General features: G+C 36.7%; 1 protein-coding gene across 1 annotated transcript; it reads right to left on the bottom strand.

The window, feature by feature from the left end:
• Positions 1-3,811: 3,811 nt before the first annotated feature.
• LOC103210934 (olfactory receptor 2M2-like) lies at positions 3,812-4,750 on the bottom strand. The gene has a single exon (XM_007956844.1). It carries the CDS (start codon positions 4,748-4,750, stop codon positions 3,812-3,814), a length of 939 nt encoding a protein of 312 aa, XP_007955035.1.
• Between the last annotated feature and the right edge of the window lie 8,456 nt (positions 4,751-13,206).

Below are 13,206 nucleotides of genomic sequence, written 5' to 3'. Positions count from 1 at the left end.
AGAGAATTAATCCAAGTTCAGAATTTAGGAAATGTTAATATACTAGGAGAAGTGATGTAAGGAGCAGGGTGATTGGCTAGGAGGATGTCTGTGTGGGTGTGGGTGTATGCATGGGGATGCATGCTTACAGGATGATTTGATAAACTTATTCTCAGCTTGGAGTCCCTTGGTAGCATAAATGGTTGATGTGCTTGACTGCAGACGAGAAGGTTGGAAATTCTACGTTTGAGTCCACCCAGAAGTGCCTTGGAAGAAAGGCCTAGCAATCTATTAAAAAAATCAGTCATTGAAAACCCTATGGAGCACAGTTCTCCTCTGGCACACATGTGGCCATCATGTGGCTAATAATATGGTAAAACTAATGTTCTCAAGCTGAATCAGAATCAGCTCAATGGCAACTGGTTTTACTCTCACCTTATTTGACATTATGTGGACATTTTAATTTAGGCCATATGAAGTTTCATGCAGAAGTTTTCCCAAACTTCCTGATTTGATTCCACTGCCCAGCTCTCTAGACAGGACTCTTATCTCCAGAGGTATCAAATTGTTTATCTCCCATGACTCCCTTCATGCAGAGCAGTGTGGTGGTTTTTATTATTATTATATTTTTATTTTCCTAATGCACACTCTCTCTGTGTGCTGCTTTACCTGCTCCCCTCTGATTCTTTCCTCTCTGGATCATACTGCTCTGCCTTCCAGGACATTTTTCCATCCCACCCAGTAAAATAAAAGAATGTTTCCTGGTAGCACAGTTTGGGCTCAGGAAGGAATCTTGAGTCAGTGGAAGGATACCAGGACAGTGAGATGATCTTTGTAATGGACTCTCACATGTAATAAATTTTGAACTTATCTTGAGTGTTATTGCAGACGTTTTCTTTTCACATTTTTAATGAGATTTTTACATGGGTTTTCAAAGAGATTACTTAGTGATTTCATGTATGTCAATATTTGACCAAAATTTTGACCAAAAATTATCATGAACTATTCATTATTTTATAATCCTGTTGAAATAAGCCCTAAATTACAGCCAGTCCACTCAGGATACTTGTAGGTGAATGCGCACCTGCCCTTTATTTTAAGAGACTTATCCAAATGTACAATAACACTATTTCCCCATGATTATGGAGATAGAAAACATGAAAGAAAATATTATAACCTGTATATTTTATGTCCCTGGATAATTGTTTATTTTTCTTCAAGAAGATATAAACTTAATATTTATTTCTTTACTACTTTTATTACAAGTCATCTTCCAAGAAATAAGTGCTTTCAGGGAAGAGAGAATAACACTTTCAGTTTGTTCTAGAAACAACTTAAGTTTAGATGAGCCTCACAGTAAATGAACTTGATATATTAGAGCTTGAATTTTCCTAAAATATAAATGAATTTGACTAGCTAATTTGTTAAATTTCTAAAGGGAAAATCATCTGTGATGAAGTGGAAGGAACACTGGACTGTCAATTCTACAACTATTTAATTTTATTAATCTTTAGAGAGTCACTCTACCTTACACCTCATAGCTATGGATCGATACGTGACCTGTATTGTTGAACATCTTAACTGAAAGAATATAATAGGTTCTTTCTTGTCCAGTGCTTGTTACACAAACACTATATAGTAAGTGCTTCTGGAGTAAACGTTTCACAATAGAATTATTAACAAATAACTACTGGAGAGACGATATCAGTTCTCTTGTTGAGAGAACTCATCAATGTCATATAAACCAATTTGAGAATAAGAAATCTACTCCTTGCTATCACAGCAGGATTTGAAGTTTTATACATTGATAGATTTGCATTCTTTATCTTGGTCTTTGCATTTATAATGATAAATTTCTCTAACAGTGAAGTTTATTGTGAGAAACATTGTGTCATTCATAACATATTTTTTTTATCCCTAATTCCTAGGACTGAAGCAAGCAAATTATATTTTAGAACAAAAAGGAAACCTTCAGGGTTGTACTTCATACCTTAACACTGTACAAGGAACGACATGTTCATAACAATGACAGAGGCTTATGAAAAACAATTATTTTACTTTAACTGTCTTCATTTTAAGTTTGCTTTAAAAAAAAGTTTCCTGTATTATTAGAATGTTATTCAGCCATGAAAATCAAGTTAGAGAGTATATTAATGTGATTGTGGTATAAACTCATAAATGAAAATGCATTTTATGTAATTCCTTTTCAAATATCATTACAATTATGTAAAAAAAAAAAAATCAAACTAGGAATATAAACTTATTCACAGATAAAAGTCTGGATGGATTTTTTTTCTCTGAAGTGCAACTTTGAATAATTTAAGCCCATTTTTTAAATAAGTTATACATTTAATATTATGGCAATATATTGTTATAATAGAAAAGTGACAAATTTGCAGAGAAAAGAGTATGTGGTGTATTTACCACATTTGTTTTGAAGCAGGGACTGAATTAATCATAAGATCAATGAACCTCAATGGCTGAATCTCACATCAGTTTCCTCCATCCACTATAATCGGAACTGGAGTCATAGTTTCTTCATATTTTCTTATGACTCCACCACTGGTGGAAATTATCATGAGAGCCACAGTTATCCCAGAAGTGTGTGGTTCCATATAGTCATAATAAGTCATACTTTAAATGAAACACAAAACCAAACCAAACTCACTGCCATTGAGTCAATTCCAACTTATAGCAACCCTTACTGGGTTTCCAAGGCTGTAAATCTCTGGAAGCAGATTGCATCATCTTTCTTTGTGGAGCAGTTGGTGGGTTTGAACCATCGACATTTTGGTTAGCAGCCAAATACCTTAACCACTACACAGCCACAGCTCCTTGAATGGAACACAAGGTGAACTAATCCAGTTGAAGTGCCTATAGCCATGATTATAAGAAGTCTCAGAGTTATTTTATCCCATTTTCTAATTCCTATAAAATGGTTCTTTACAAGATCTCATTATGAGACACCAAGTTAGTTCAGATAATGAAAAATAACTTTCTATAGAGAGGACACGTGTTACTATAGTTCAAACCGTTAAAAGTAGAATTGTCTCATTGAATACATTGTTAACATCACAATTACCATCATTGTCATCCTCAACACAGAGTATTATTATTGTGTCAGTAATGAACTAAACTTAGCACAAAGAAAATTGCAGTCTTCATCACAGAGAATTAGGCACTTAGAAATGAAAATAACTATAAAAATGTGACTACACATGTATAATACACAAAAGTGTGTTTCATACTAAATCAAATCAATTATTATATGTGTTCTAGAAATCTCATCAATAAGAAAAGATATATAAAAATAACTTTATCTTAAGTTTTGTTTCACAGTATTATCCTGAAATTTTGAAAAATTACATTTTGAGTGAAACTAGAATCGATGCGTATTTTAGCTGAAAACCATCAATATTTACATCTACTGTCTATTCATTAACTAGTAGTAGTGTGCTACTTTTGAAATCTACTGGGAGTAGGTGGAGAATATATGACATAGGAGAATTGACTAAAGAATATTACAGTTTTACTTACTTGAGTTGTCTTCATATAACTCAATACCAAAACAATCAAGGCACATTGTAATTTTGATTACAGCTCCCTACTCCACTTTTTAAATAATGAATCCAGCAAGATTTTTATACTAAGAGAATACAACTTTAACAACTGGATAATTTTGCCAAATATAGACCAAATTCTAAATCCAAGCAGTTAGATATATATAATTATTAAAATAATTTCTAAATGTAAATATTGCCACCATTGAAAATTGATAACCTAAGAATGTGTCTTGATTCATAAAGATGTACTGAATTCTAACAGCACTATTCTACCTAATGATAAGGCCTTTGCATAGAACTTTCCTCAGAGCCTCCCCTACGTCCTTGTTCCTTAGGCTGTATATGAGGGGGTTCAACATGGGAGTCAGAATGGTATAGAATATAGAGAGCCCTTGAGCCTGCTCTGAGTTGCGTAAAGAGCTGGGAATCATGTAGACGAACATAGTTGGGCCAAAGTAGAGAAACACCACCATCAAATGGGAAGAGCAGGTGGTGAAAGCTTTATTTCTCCCCTTGGAAGAACGTATGTGGAGAACACTAAGAAAGATAAGAATATACGAGGTGAGGATAAGGCCAAAGGGTATGAGAAGAAATAAAATTGCCATTACTAAAACTACTTTCTTATAAGCTGACGTGTCCTCACATGATCGTTTAAGTACTGCTTGGAGTTCACAGAAAAAATTATGGATTTCTCTTGAGCCACATCTGGGAAAATGCATGGTATATACAGTCTGAACTACAGAATGAATAGCACCCCCAATCCAGGACACAATGGCCATCTGCAGGCAAAGTTTAGGATTCACAATGACCATGTACCTCAAAGGGTTACAAATAGCCACATATCGGTCATAAGCCATAAAGGTTAGCAAAATACATTCACTACCTCCCAAGGCAGAGTAAAAATAGACCTGAGTTCCACAGCCAACGTATGAAATATCAGATGTACCTAAGAAATAGTTGGTTAGCATCTTGAGAACTGTGGTGGAGATGAGGGAGATGTCCATGAGGGAGAGCTGACTGAGCGGGAAGTACATGGGGCTGTGGAGCCTAGGATCCAGAACAATGAGGAGGACCAGGGTAGAGTTTCCTGTGATGGCAACAATGTAGACAAGAAGAATAGCGCAGATCATTAAGCCAATGTGACTCATTCCTGGGAAGAGTCCAAGGAGGGTAAAACCTATCACAGATGTCTCATTTTCTCTCCTCATGTTTATATACAACTAGAAGAACAAAAGAGAGAAACACATAAGTGTATCACAGCTAAAAATATTAATAATGAAAAAATATATCCATGAATAGACTATTGGCTAAAATCCATTGTGAAAATTGTGCCCCAAATCTGAGCCAGAACTGGGAGAAGAACAGACGTTAATTAACATTTGATTTTATCATGAAACATCATGGTGAAGTCTAAGATAAGCATCAAAGAACGATTCTGAAGGATAACTTTTTACATTATCGATTGCAGGCATAAAATTCAAATGCTTAAACATCTGGAATTTTGGCAGACAGATCTTAGAAGAGAATGTGTGTGAATTTCTGTTTATGTTTTCAGTTGCACTACATAAGTAGTGCAATTAAAATACTCCATAAATATAAGAATAGACTCAAACTTAATGAACTTCCTAGTTCTTCTATGTGAGTATATTCCATTCTACAGCTTAGAAAAAAATTAATCGATGAGTCGCTTCTCACATGTCTCCTCAAACATCTTAAGAAGCACTTACATTAACTACAGTTAATGTACATTAAAAAAGCACAATGATGTTTTGTATAAAGTATAATTACTGTCTCTCATCACTCCAATAAAACAATACATTCTCCTTTTGGCCAGGAGTGTATCTAGGAAACATAATGATTATTTGACTTCTCGCCTATATTTTTGGATTGCTGCCCATGAAAGTCTAATATGAAAACCATGTCTCCACAGTATTATTTGAAGAGACTTTTTCTATAACCTTGTATTATGGGTTGACCAGAAAGGCAGCTTGAGGTTTTTATTTGACCTAGGAGACTCATGGGGATGTCACGGTAGGACAGAATGGCAAGATGACCTAGGTACTGATATCACCCAGCTCTTGTGGCATAGTGCCTAAGACATTTCACTGCTAACCAGAAGGCTGGTGGTTCAAACCCACCAGCCACTCCTCGGAAGGAAGATTGGGCAATCTACTTCCATAGTGATACTGCCTCAGAAACCCAAGGTGGGGCCTCTGTGAGTCAAATCAGCTCGAAATTAGTGAGTTTGGTCTTATCTTATGATCACCAGAACTTCAACCCACCCTTCATATTTTGCACTATCCTGTAAAATTTGATGAAAGACAATTCACAGGTTTATTTTGAAGTGTCAACCTGAGCTTTTATTTGTTTGTCAGTCTTGTGTGAAAAAATCTAGTGTATTTTCCAATACACCATGTTCCCTAGTAATTTAAAGATGAATTGTTTCATATCTAAATAACAAAGTTATTCTACCTCTGTTCAGATCATGCATCTATTTCAGGTTGGTCAACATATTTTACTAACAATGAAGTTTAGAGAAGGAAAGCTAAAGTTTTCCAAAGGAACAGGAATGAGATCTAACATCTCCTGAACAACTACTAGGTCCTGGAAAGGTCCAGGATTAATAGATCTTAAAATCATGTATCTGGCAACACATCAGTTTGCTTTCCAGTTAAAAGTTTCATAGGATGTTTAAAGGGGAAAAATGATGGCTATGGCTAGAAAAATGTTCTGAATCTTGAATGGCATGCTAAGAAGTTTAGACCTTATTCTGTTAAACATGGGGGGCTGATGTACTGTGGAGATTTTTGAGTGACGTCAGAGAATGAATGAATCAAAACTGTGTTATAGAACAGCATCCAGAAATATGTGAACATGTGGATGATAAAGGTAAATGCTCTGTCCCTCAAATTGTTATTAAACCAGACTTGCAAATACACATGAAATTATGCCCATTTATAGCTGATCTGTTTTGCATATTCTTTGGCTTACCTTATATGTAAAATGTCTTAGCTGTAACATTCATTTTCTGTCCTCATTCCACATTCTAGATGCCCTTGGACATGTTGTGGTTCTTCACTGAAAAAGACCATGATTATTTTCTTCAGTTGAGTGATTACCACTTCATCAAACCTTCAGTTCCATAATCTTTGACTGGATAAATGAGCTTGGCTATTTAAGAGGAATGGTGAGTCAGCCATGTCTAATCATGGGCCTGTGCGCTCCCAACAGTGGTAGTCCTTGGGGACTTCTGTTCTCTACCTTCAAATATCTTGAGTTTATTTAATCTGATTTTAGTTTCTCAAGAAGAATTTCTAGTGGATAATTACTGACTGTTTGAGAATAGCATTCCCTTCTTCTTGCTCACCACCAATATGCTCTAATAATTATGTTGTGAATGTAAATGATGTATGATTTGTCTAAATCTATGGATGTAGATGATGTATGATTCTTTGAAAATTTTAAATCTTTTGTCACTGTTCACATTTGCAGTATCAGAATCTATCCTATGAAAGCCCCTCTTAGGAGGGTATAATGTCTGAGAGACAGACTTAAAACAAAAGTGAATGGCAAAGAATCTCTCTCCTTCAAGTACTAGAGGAACAATCTTTCATCCTGTGTATCAAAAATGGGTGAAGACCATTGATTATAGAGCAATGATAATGTATCTCCTCTGTGCCAGTTACATGAGAAAAATAGAATTGAAAGCCTAAAACACATGTTATGTTTTCTTGAAAAAGTAATATTCTTACTTATATGAGGACTCATATTGTTTGCATGATTTAAAATATTGTTAGGTGCCAGCAAGTTGGTTCCTAATTATAGTGACCTACGTATAATGAAATACTACTCAGTCTTGTGACATCCTCACAGTTGTTGCTATGCTTGAGCCAATTGTTGCAGCAAATGTATCAACCTGTCTTGTTGAGGGTCTTTCCCTTTTTTGGTGACTCTCTGCTTTATCAAGCAAGATATCCTAATCCAAGGAGCAGTCCCTGCTGACAACATGATCAAAGTAGAGAAGACAAAGTTTGGCCATTCCTGCTTTTAAGGAGTATTCTGGGTGTACTTCCTCCAGGACAGATTTGTTCGTTCTTCTGGAAGTCCGTGATATTTTCAGCATTCCTCCCCAACACAATTCAAAGGCTACTACTTGTTTTCACCTTTTTATATTCATTGTTCCATTTTCACATTCATTTGATGTGATTTAATTACCAAGGTTTGGGTTACACACACCTTAGTCTTCATAGTGACATCTTTGCTCCTTAACACTTTAAAGAGGTTTTTTTTTTGCAGCCGATTTGCCCAATGCAATATGATGTCTGATTTCTTGACAGCTGCTTCCATGGATATTGATTGTGGATCCAAGGAACATGAAATCCCTAACAACTTCAGTATTTTCTCCATTAATCGTGATGTTGCTTATTGGTCCAGTTGTGAAGATTTTTGTTTTCTTTAGCTTGAGATGTAAGCCATACTGAAGACTGTACCAGAAGGCTGGTGGTTCAAACCCACCAGCCACTCCTCAGAAGAAAGGTTGGGCAATCCTACTTCCGTAGTGATACTGCCTCGGAAACCCAAGGAGGGGTCACTATGAGTCGGGGCCGACTCCACGGCACATAACAACAACAACAACATCATTAAGTGCTTCAAGTCATTCATGTCAACAAACAAGATTGTGTCATCTGCATATTGCTGGTTGTTAACAAATGAGTCTTCCTCCAGTCCTGATGCCACGTTCTTCTCCATAGAGTCCAGTTTCTCAGATTGTTTGTTTAGTGTACAGACTGAATAAGATGAAAAGATGCAACTTTAATGCACACCCTTCCTGATTTTAAACTATGCAGTATCCCCTTTTTCCATTTGAATGACAGCATCTTTGTCTATTACAGTCTCCTCATGAGCACAGCTAGGTGTTCTGGAATTCCCATTCTTCTCTATATTATCCACAATTTGTTATGATCCACACAGTCAAAGGCATTTGAATAGTGAATAAAACAAAGGTAAACATCTTTCTGGTATTCCTTTCTTTCACCCAAAATCCAATTGACGTCAGCAATGATATACCTTGTTCCATGTTCTCTTCTGAATCCAGCTTGAATGTCTGGAAGTCCTCTATTAAAATACTGCTACAACCTTCTTTGAATTGTTTTCAGCAAAGTTTTACTTGCATGTGATGTTAATGATATAGTTTGATGTTTTTCAGTTTCTATTGGATCACCATTCTTGGAATGGGCACAAATGTGGATCTCATCCATTTGATTGGCCAGGTAGCTCTCTTCCAACTTTCTTAGCATTGACAAGTAAGTGCCTCCAGTGCTCCTTCCACTTGTTGAAACATCTCAATGGGTATTCTGTCAATTCCTGAATCCTTGTTTTTTACCAATACCTTTAGTGTAGCTTGGACATCTTCCTTCAATATTATTTGGTCTTGATCATGTGCTACATCCTGAAATAGCTGAACATAGACCATTTTTTTTGGTACAGTGTCTCTATGTATTCCTTCCATCTTCTTTTGATGCTTCCCACATTGTTCAATATTTTGCCCAAGAATCCTTCAATATTGCAAATCAAAGCTTAAATTGTTTCCTCAGTTCTTTTAGCTTGAGAAATGCTGAGCACGGTGTTCCCTGTTGTTTTTCTAACTCTAAGTCTTTGCGTATTTCACTTAAATACTTTGTCTTCTCAAGCCACCCTTTGAAATAATATTTTCAGCTCTTTTATTTCATCTTTTCTTCCATTCGCTTTAGCAAATCTCCATTCAAGAGCAAGTTTCAGTCTCTTCTGAAATCCATTTTGGTTGCTTCTTCCCTTTTTGTGTTTTTACTGACTGTATAATGTTCTTGATATAATCCCATAACTCTTCAGTCTTGGGTCATTGGTGTACAATATGTAAAATCCATTCTTCATATGATCTCTAAATTCAGGTAGAATATAATCAATGTCATATTTTAACTCTCGTGTTTTTGTGTCTAGGGGCTGTCGTATCACCTCCAACTCATAGCTACTTTATGTAAAAAAGAATGAAACACTAGAGTGCAATGTTATCAATAACATTGGCTTTGGTCTATGTACAGATCCTCATGAGCACAATTCTTTGCAATGTTCTCCATAATTTGTTATGATTCAAACAGTCAAATGCCTTTGAATAGTTAACAAAACACAGGTAAACATTTTTCTGGCACTCTTGGCTTGTAGCCAAGATCCATCTGACCTCAGCAATGATATCCCTTGTTCCCTGTTCTCTTCTAAATCCTGCTTGAATTTCTGACATTTCCTTGTCAGTATACTGCTGCAACTGTTTTTGAATTGTTGTTGTTGTTAGGTGCCATCGAGTAGTCTCTGACTCATAGTGACCCTATGCACAGTAGAACGAAACACCGCTTGGTCCTGTGCCAGCTCCGTGACCTCTGCTATATTGTGCCCTTTGCCACGGCCACTGTATCAATCCATCTTGTTGAGGGCCTTCCCCTCTTTTGTGGATCTACCACCTTACCAAGCATGACATCCTTCTCCAGAGAATGGTCCCTTCTGATAACATGACCAAGGTAGGTGAGACAAAGTCTAGCCATTCTTGCTTCCAAGGAGAATTCTGGCTGTACTTCCTCCAGGACAGACTTGTTAGTTCTTTTAGCAGTCCATGATACTTTCAGCATTCTTCACCAACACCAAAACTCAAAAGCATCAATTATTCTTTGGTCTTCCTTATTCATCGTTCAGCTCTCACATGCATATGAGGCAATTGAAAATATCCTGGCTTGTGTCAGGTGCACCTGAGTCTTCAAGGAGACATCTTTGCCCCTCACCAATTGAAAGAGGTTCTTTGCAGCTGAATTGTCCAATGCTAAATGTCTTGTGATGCCCTGATTGCTGTTTCCATTGGTGTCGATTGTAGAACCAAACAATGTGATTTCTTTGACAACTTCAAAGTTTTTTCCATTTATCATGATGCTGCTGGTATGTCCAGTTGTGAGGATTTTTGTTTTCTTTATATTGAGATGTATTCCCTACTGCAGACTGTATCAATAAGTGCTTCAAGTCATCCTCATCAGTAAGTGCTTCAAGTCATCCTCACTTTCAGCAAGCAAAGTTGTGTCATCAGTGTATTGCAGTTGTTAATGATTCTTCCTCCAATATTGATGCCACTTGCTTCTTCATATAGTCCAGCTTCTCTGACTATTTGCTCAACATATAGATTGAATAAGTATGGTGAAAGGATACAACCCTGATTCACTCCCTTCTTGAATTTAAACCATGTAGTGTCCCCTTGTTCTGTTTGAACAGCCTCCTGGACTATGTACAGTTTCCTCATGAGCATAATGAAGTTCTCTGGAATTCTGTTCTTATCAATGTTATTCACAATTTGTTATGATCCAAACAATCAAATGCTTTAGCATGGCCAAAAAAAAAAAAAAAACACACACAAGTAAACATCTTTCTATTTGTTTTCAGCCAAGATCCATCTTGCATCAGCAATGACATCCCTTGTTATACATCCTCTTCTGAATCCAGCTTGCACTTCTGGAAGTTCTCTGTCAATATATTGCTGCAACCGTTTTTTAATTATCTTCAGTAAGAATTTACTTGTGTGTGATATTAATGACATTTTTTCAATAATTTCTGCATTCTGTGGAAATCACCTTTCTTTGGAATGGCTACAAATATGGAACTCTTCCAGTCAGTTGCCCATTTAGCTGTCTTCCAAATCTCTTGGCATAACTGAGTAACTGCCTCCAGTGGGGCATCCATTTCTTGAAACATCTCAATGGGTTTTCCATCAATTCCTGGAACTCTATTCTTTGCCAATTTCTTCAGTGCAGCTTCAACTTCTTCCTTCAGTACCATTGGTTATTGATCATATGCCACCTTCTGAAATGGATGAACATTGACCAGTTCTTTTTGGTACACTGACTCTGTGTATTCCTTCCATCTTCTTTTGATGCTTATTGCATCATTCAATATTTTGCCCATAGAATTTTTCTATATTGCAACTTGAAGCTTAAATGTTTTCCTCAGTTCTTTAAGCTTGAGAAATTCTGAGTGTGTTCTTCCCTTTTGGTTTTCTAACTCCAGGTCTTTGCACATGTCATTTTAGTAATTGTCTTTGTGTGCTTGAGCTGCTCTTTGAAATCTTCTGTTCAGCTCTTTTGTCTCATTATTTTTTCTATTTGCTTTAGCTACTGTTTTATCAAGGGCAAGTTTCAGAGTCTCTTCTGACATCCATTTTGGTCATTTCTTCATTTCTTGTCTTTTTAATGATCTTTTGCTCTCCTCATGGATGATGTTCTTGATGTCATCCCACAATTCCTCTGTTTTTTGGTCACTGGTGTTCAAAGCATCAAACCTATTGTTTAGACGGTCTCTAAATTCAGGAGGGATTTATTCAAGGTCATATTTTGGCTCTTGTGGATTTGTTTTAATTGCCTTCAACTTCAAGTTGAACTTGCGTATGAGCAGTTGATGGTCTGTTCCACAATCAGCGTCTGGCCTTGTTTTTACTGAAGATACTGAGCTTCTCCATCACCTCTTGCCACAGGTGTAGTCAGTTTGATTCCTGTGTACTCCATTTGGTGAAGTCCAATTGTATAGCTGCCATTTGTGTTGCTGAAAAAAGGTATTTGCAATCAATAAGTCATTGGTCTTGCAAAATTCTCGCATGCGATCTCCAACATTATTTCTGTCACCAAGGCCAAATTTTCCAACTACTGGTGATTCTTCTTTGTTTCCAACTTTTGTGTTCCAGTCACCAGTGATAATTAATACATCTTGATTGCATATTTGGTCAATTTCAGACAGCAGAAGTTGATAAAAATCTTCCATTTCATCTTTGTCTCTGGTGGTTGGTACATAAATTTGAATAATAGTAGTATTAACTGGTCTTCCTTGTAGGTGTATGAATATTACTCTATCACTGACAGCATTGTACTTCAGGAGAGATCTTGAAACATCCTTTGTGATGATGGATGACACACCATTCCTCTTCAAACTGTTATTCCAGGCATAGTAGATCATATGGTCATCAGATTAAAAATGTCCAAAACCGGTCAATTTCAGCTCACTAATGCCTAGGAAAACAATCTTTATGGGTTCCATTTCATTTTTGACAACTTCCAATTTTCCTAGATTCATACTTCGTACATTCTGTGTTCTGATTATTAATGGGTTTTGCAGCTGTTTCTCCTCAATTTGAGTCATGCCACATCAGCAAAAGGAGGTCTCAAAAGCTTTACTTCATCCATATCAGTGAGGTTGGTTCTATGCTGATGATGCTGCTCTTTCCCAGTCATGTTTTGAGAGCTTTTTGACCTAAGGGTCTCATCCTCCTAGATTCTATCAGACAATGTTTCCGGGCTACTCATAAAGTTGCACAGCAATGTATTAGACAATGTTTCTCTGCTATTCATAAGGTTTTCCCTGACCAATTCTTTGAGAAATAGATGGCCTCTGCCTTCTTCCTGACCTGTCTCAGCCTGTAACTTTTGTTGAAACCTGTGTACCATGTGAATTCTGCTGCATTTGAAACACTGGTGGCATAGCCTCAAGCTTCACAGCAAAATGCAAACCACCACAGTATGACAAAATGATAGATAAATTTGTTTCCTTTAGCTGTTTGAAACTTTTCCGCCCTCCCCTTACGTGGGTCCCTGCTGCCCCTCTGCTCTGC

Source organism: Orycteropus afer, unplaced genomic scaffold (genome assembly GCF_000298275.1).
Source record: "Orycteropus afer afer isolate SDZICR_OR568_19922 unplaced genomic scaffold, OryAfe1.0 scaffold00672, whole genome shotgun sequence".
Taxonomy (NCBI): Eukaryota; Metazoa; Chordata; class Mammalia; order Tubulidentata; family Orycteropodidae; genus Orycteropus; species Orycteropus afer.
Note: the sequence above shows the minus strand (reverse complement) of the source record. Positions and strands in the feature narration are given on the sequence as shown.

Bases quoted from the DNA above. Each gene is read 5' to 3' on its own strand.
- LOC103210934 (XM_007956844.1), bottom strand. From the start codon at position 4,750: ATGAGGAGAGAAAATGAGACATCTGTGATAGGTTTTACCCTCCTTGGA.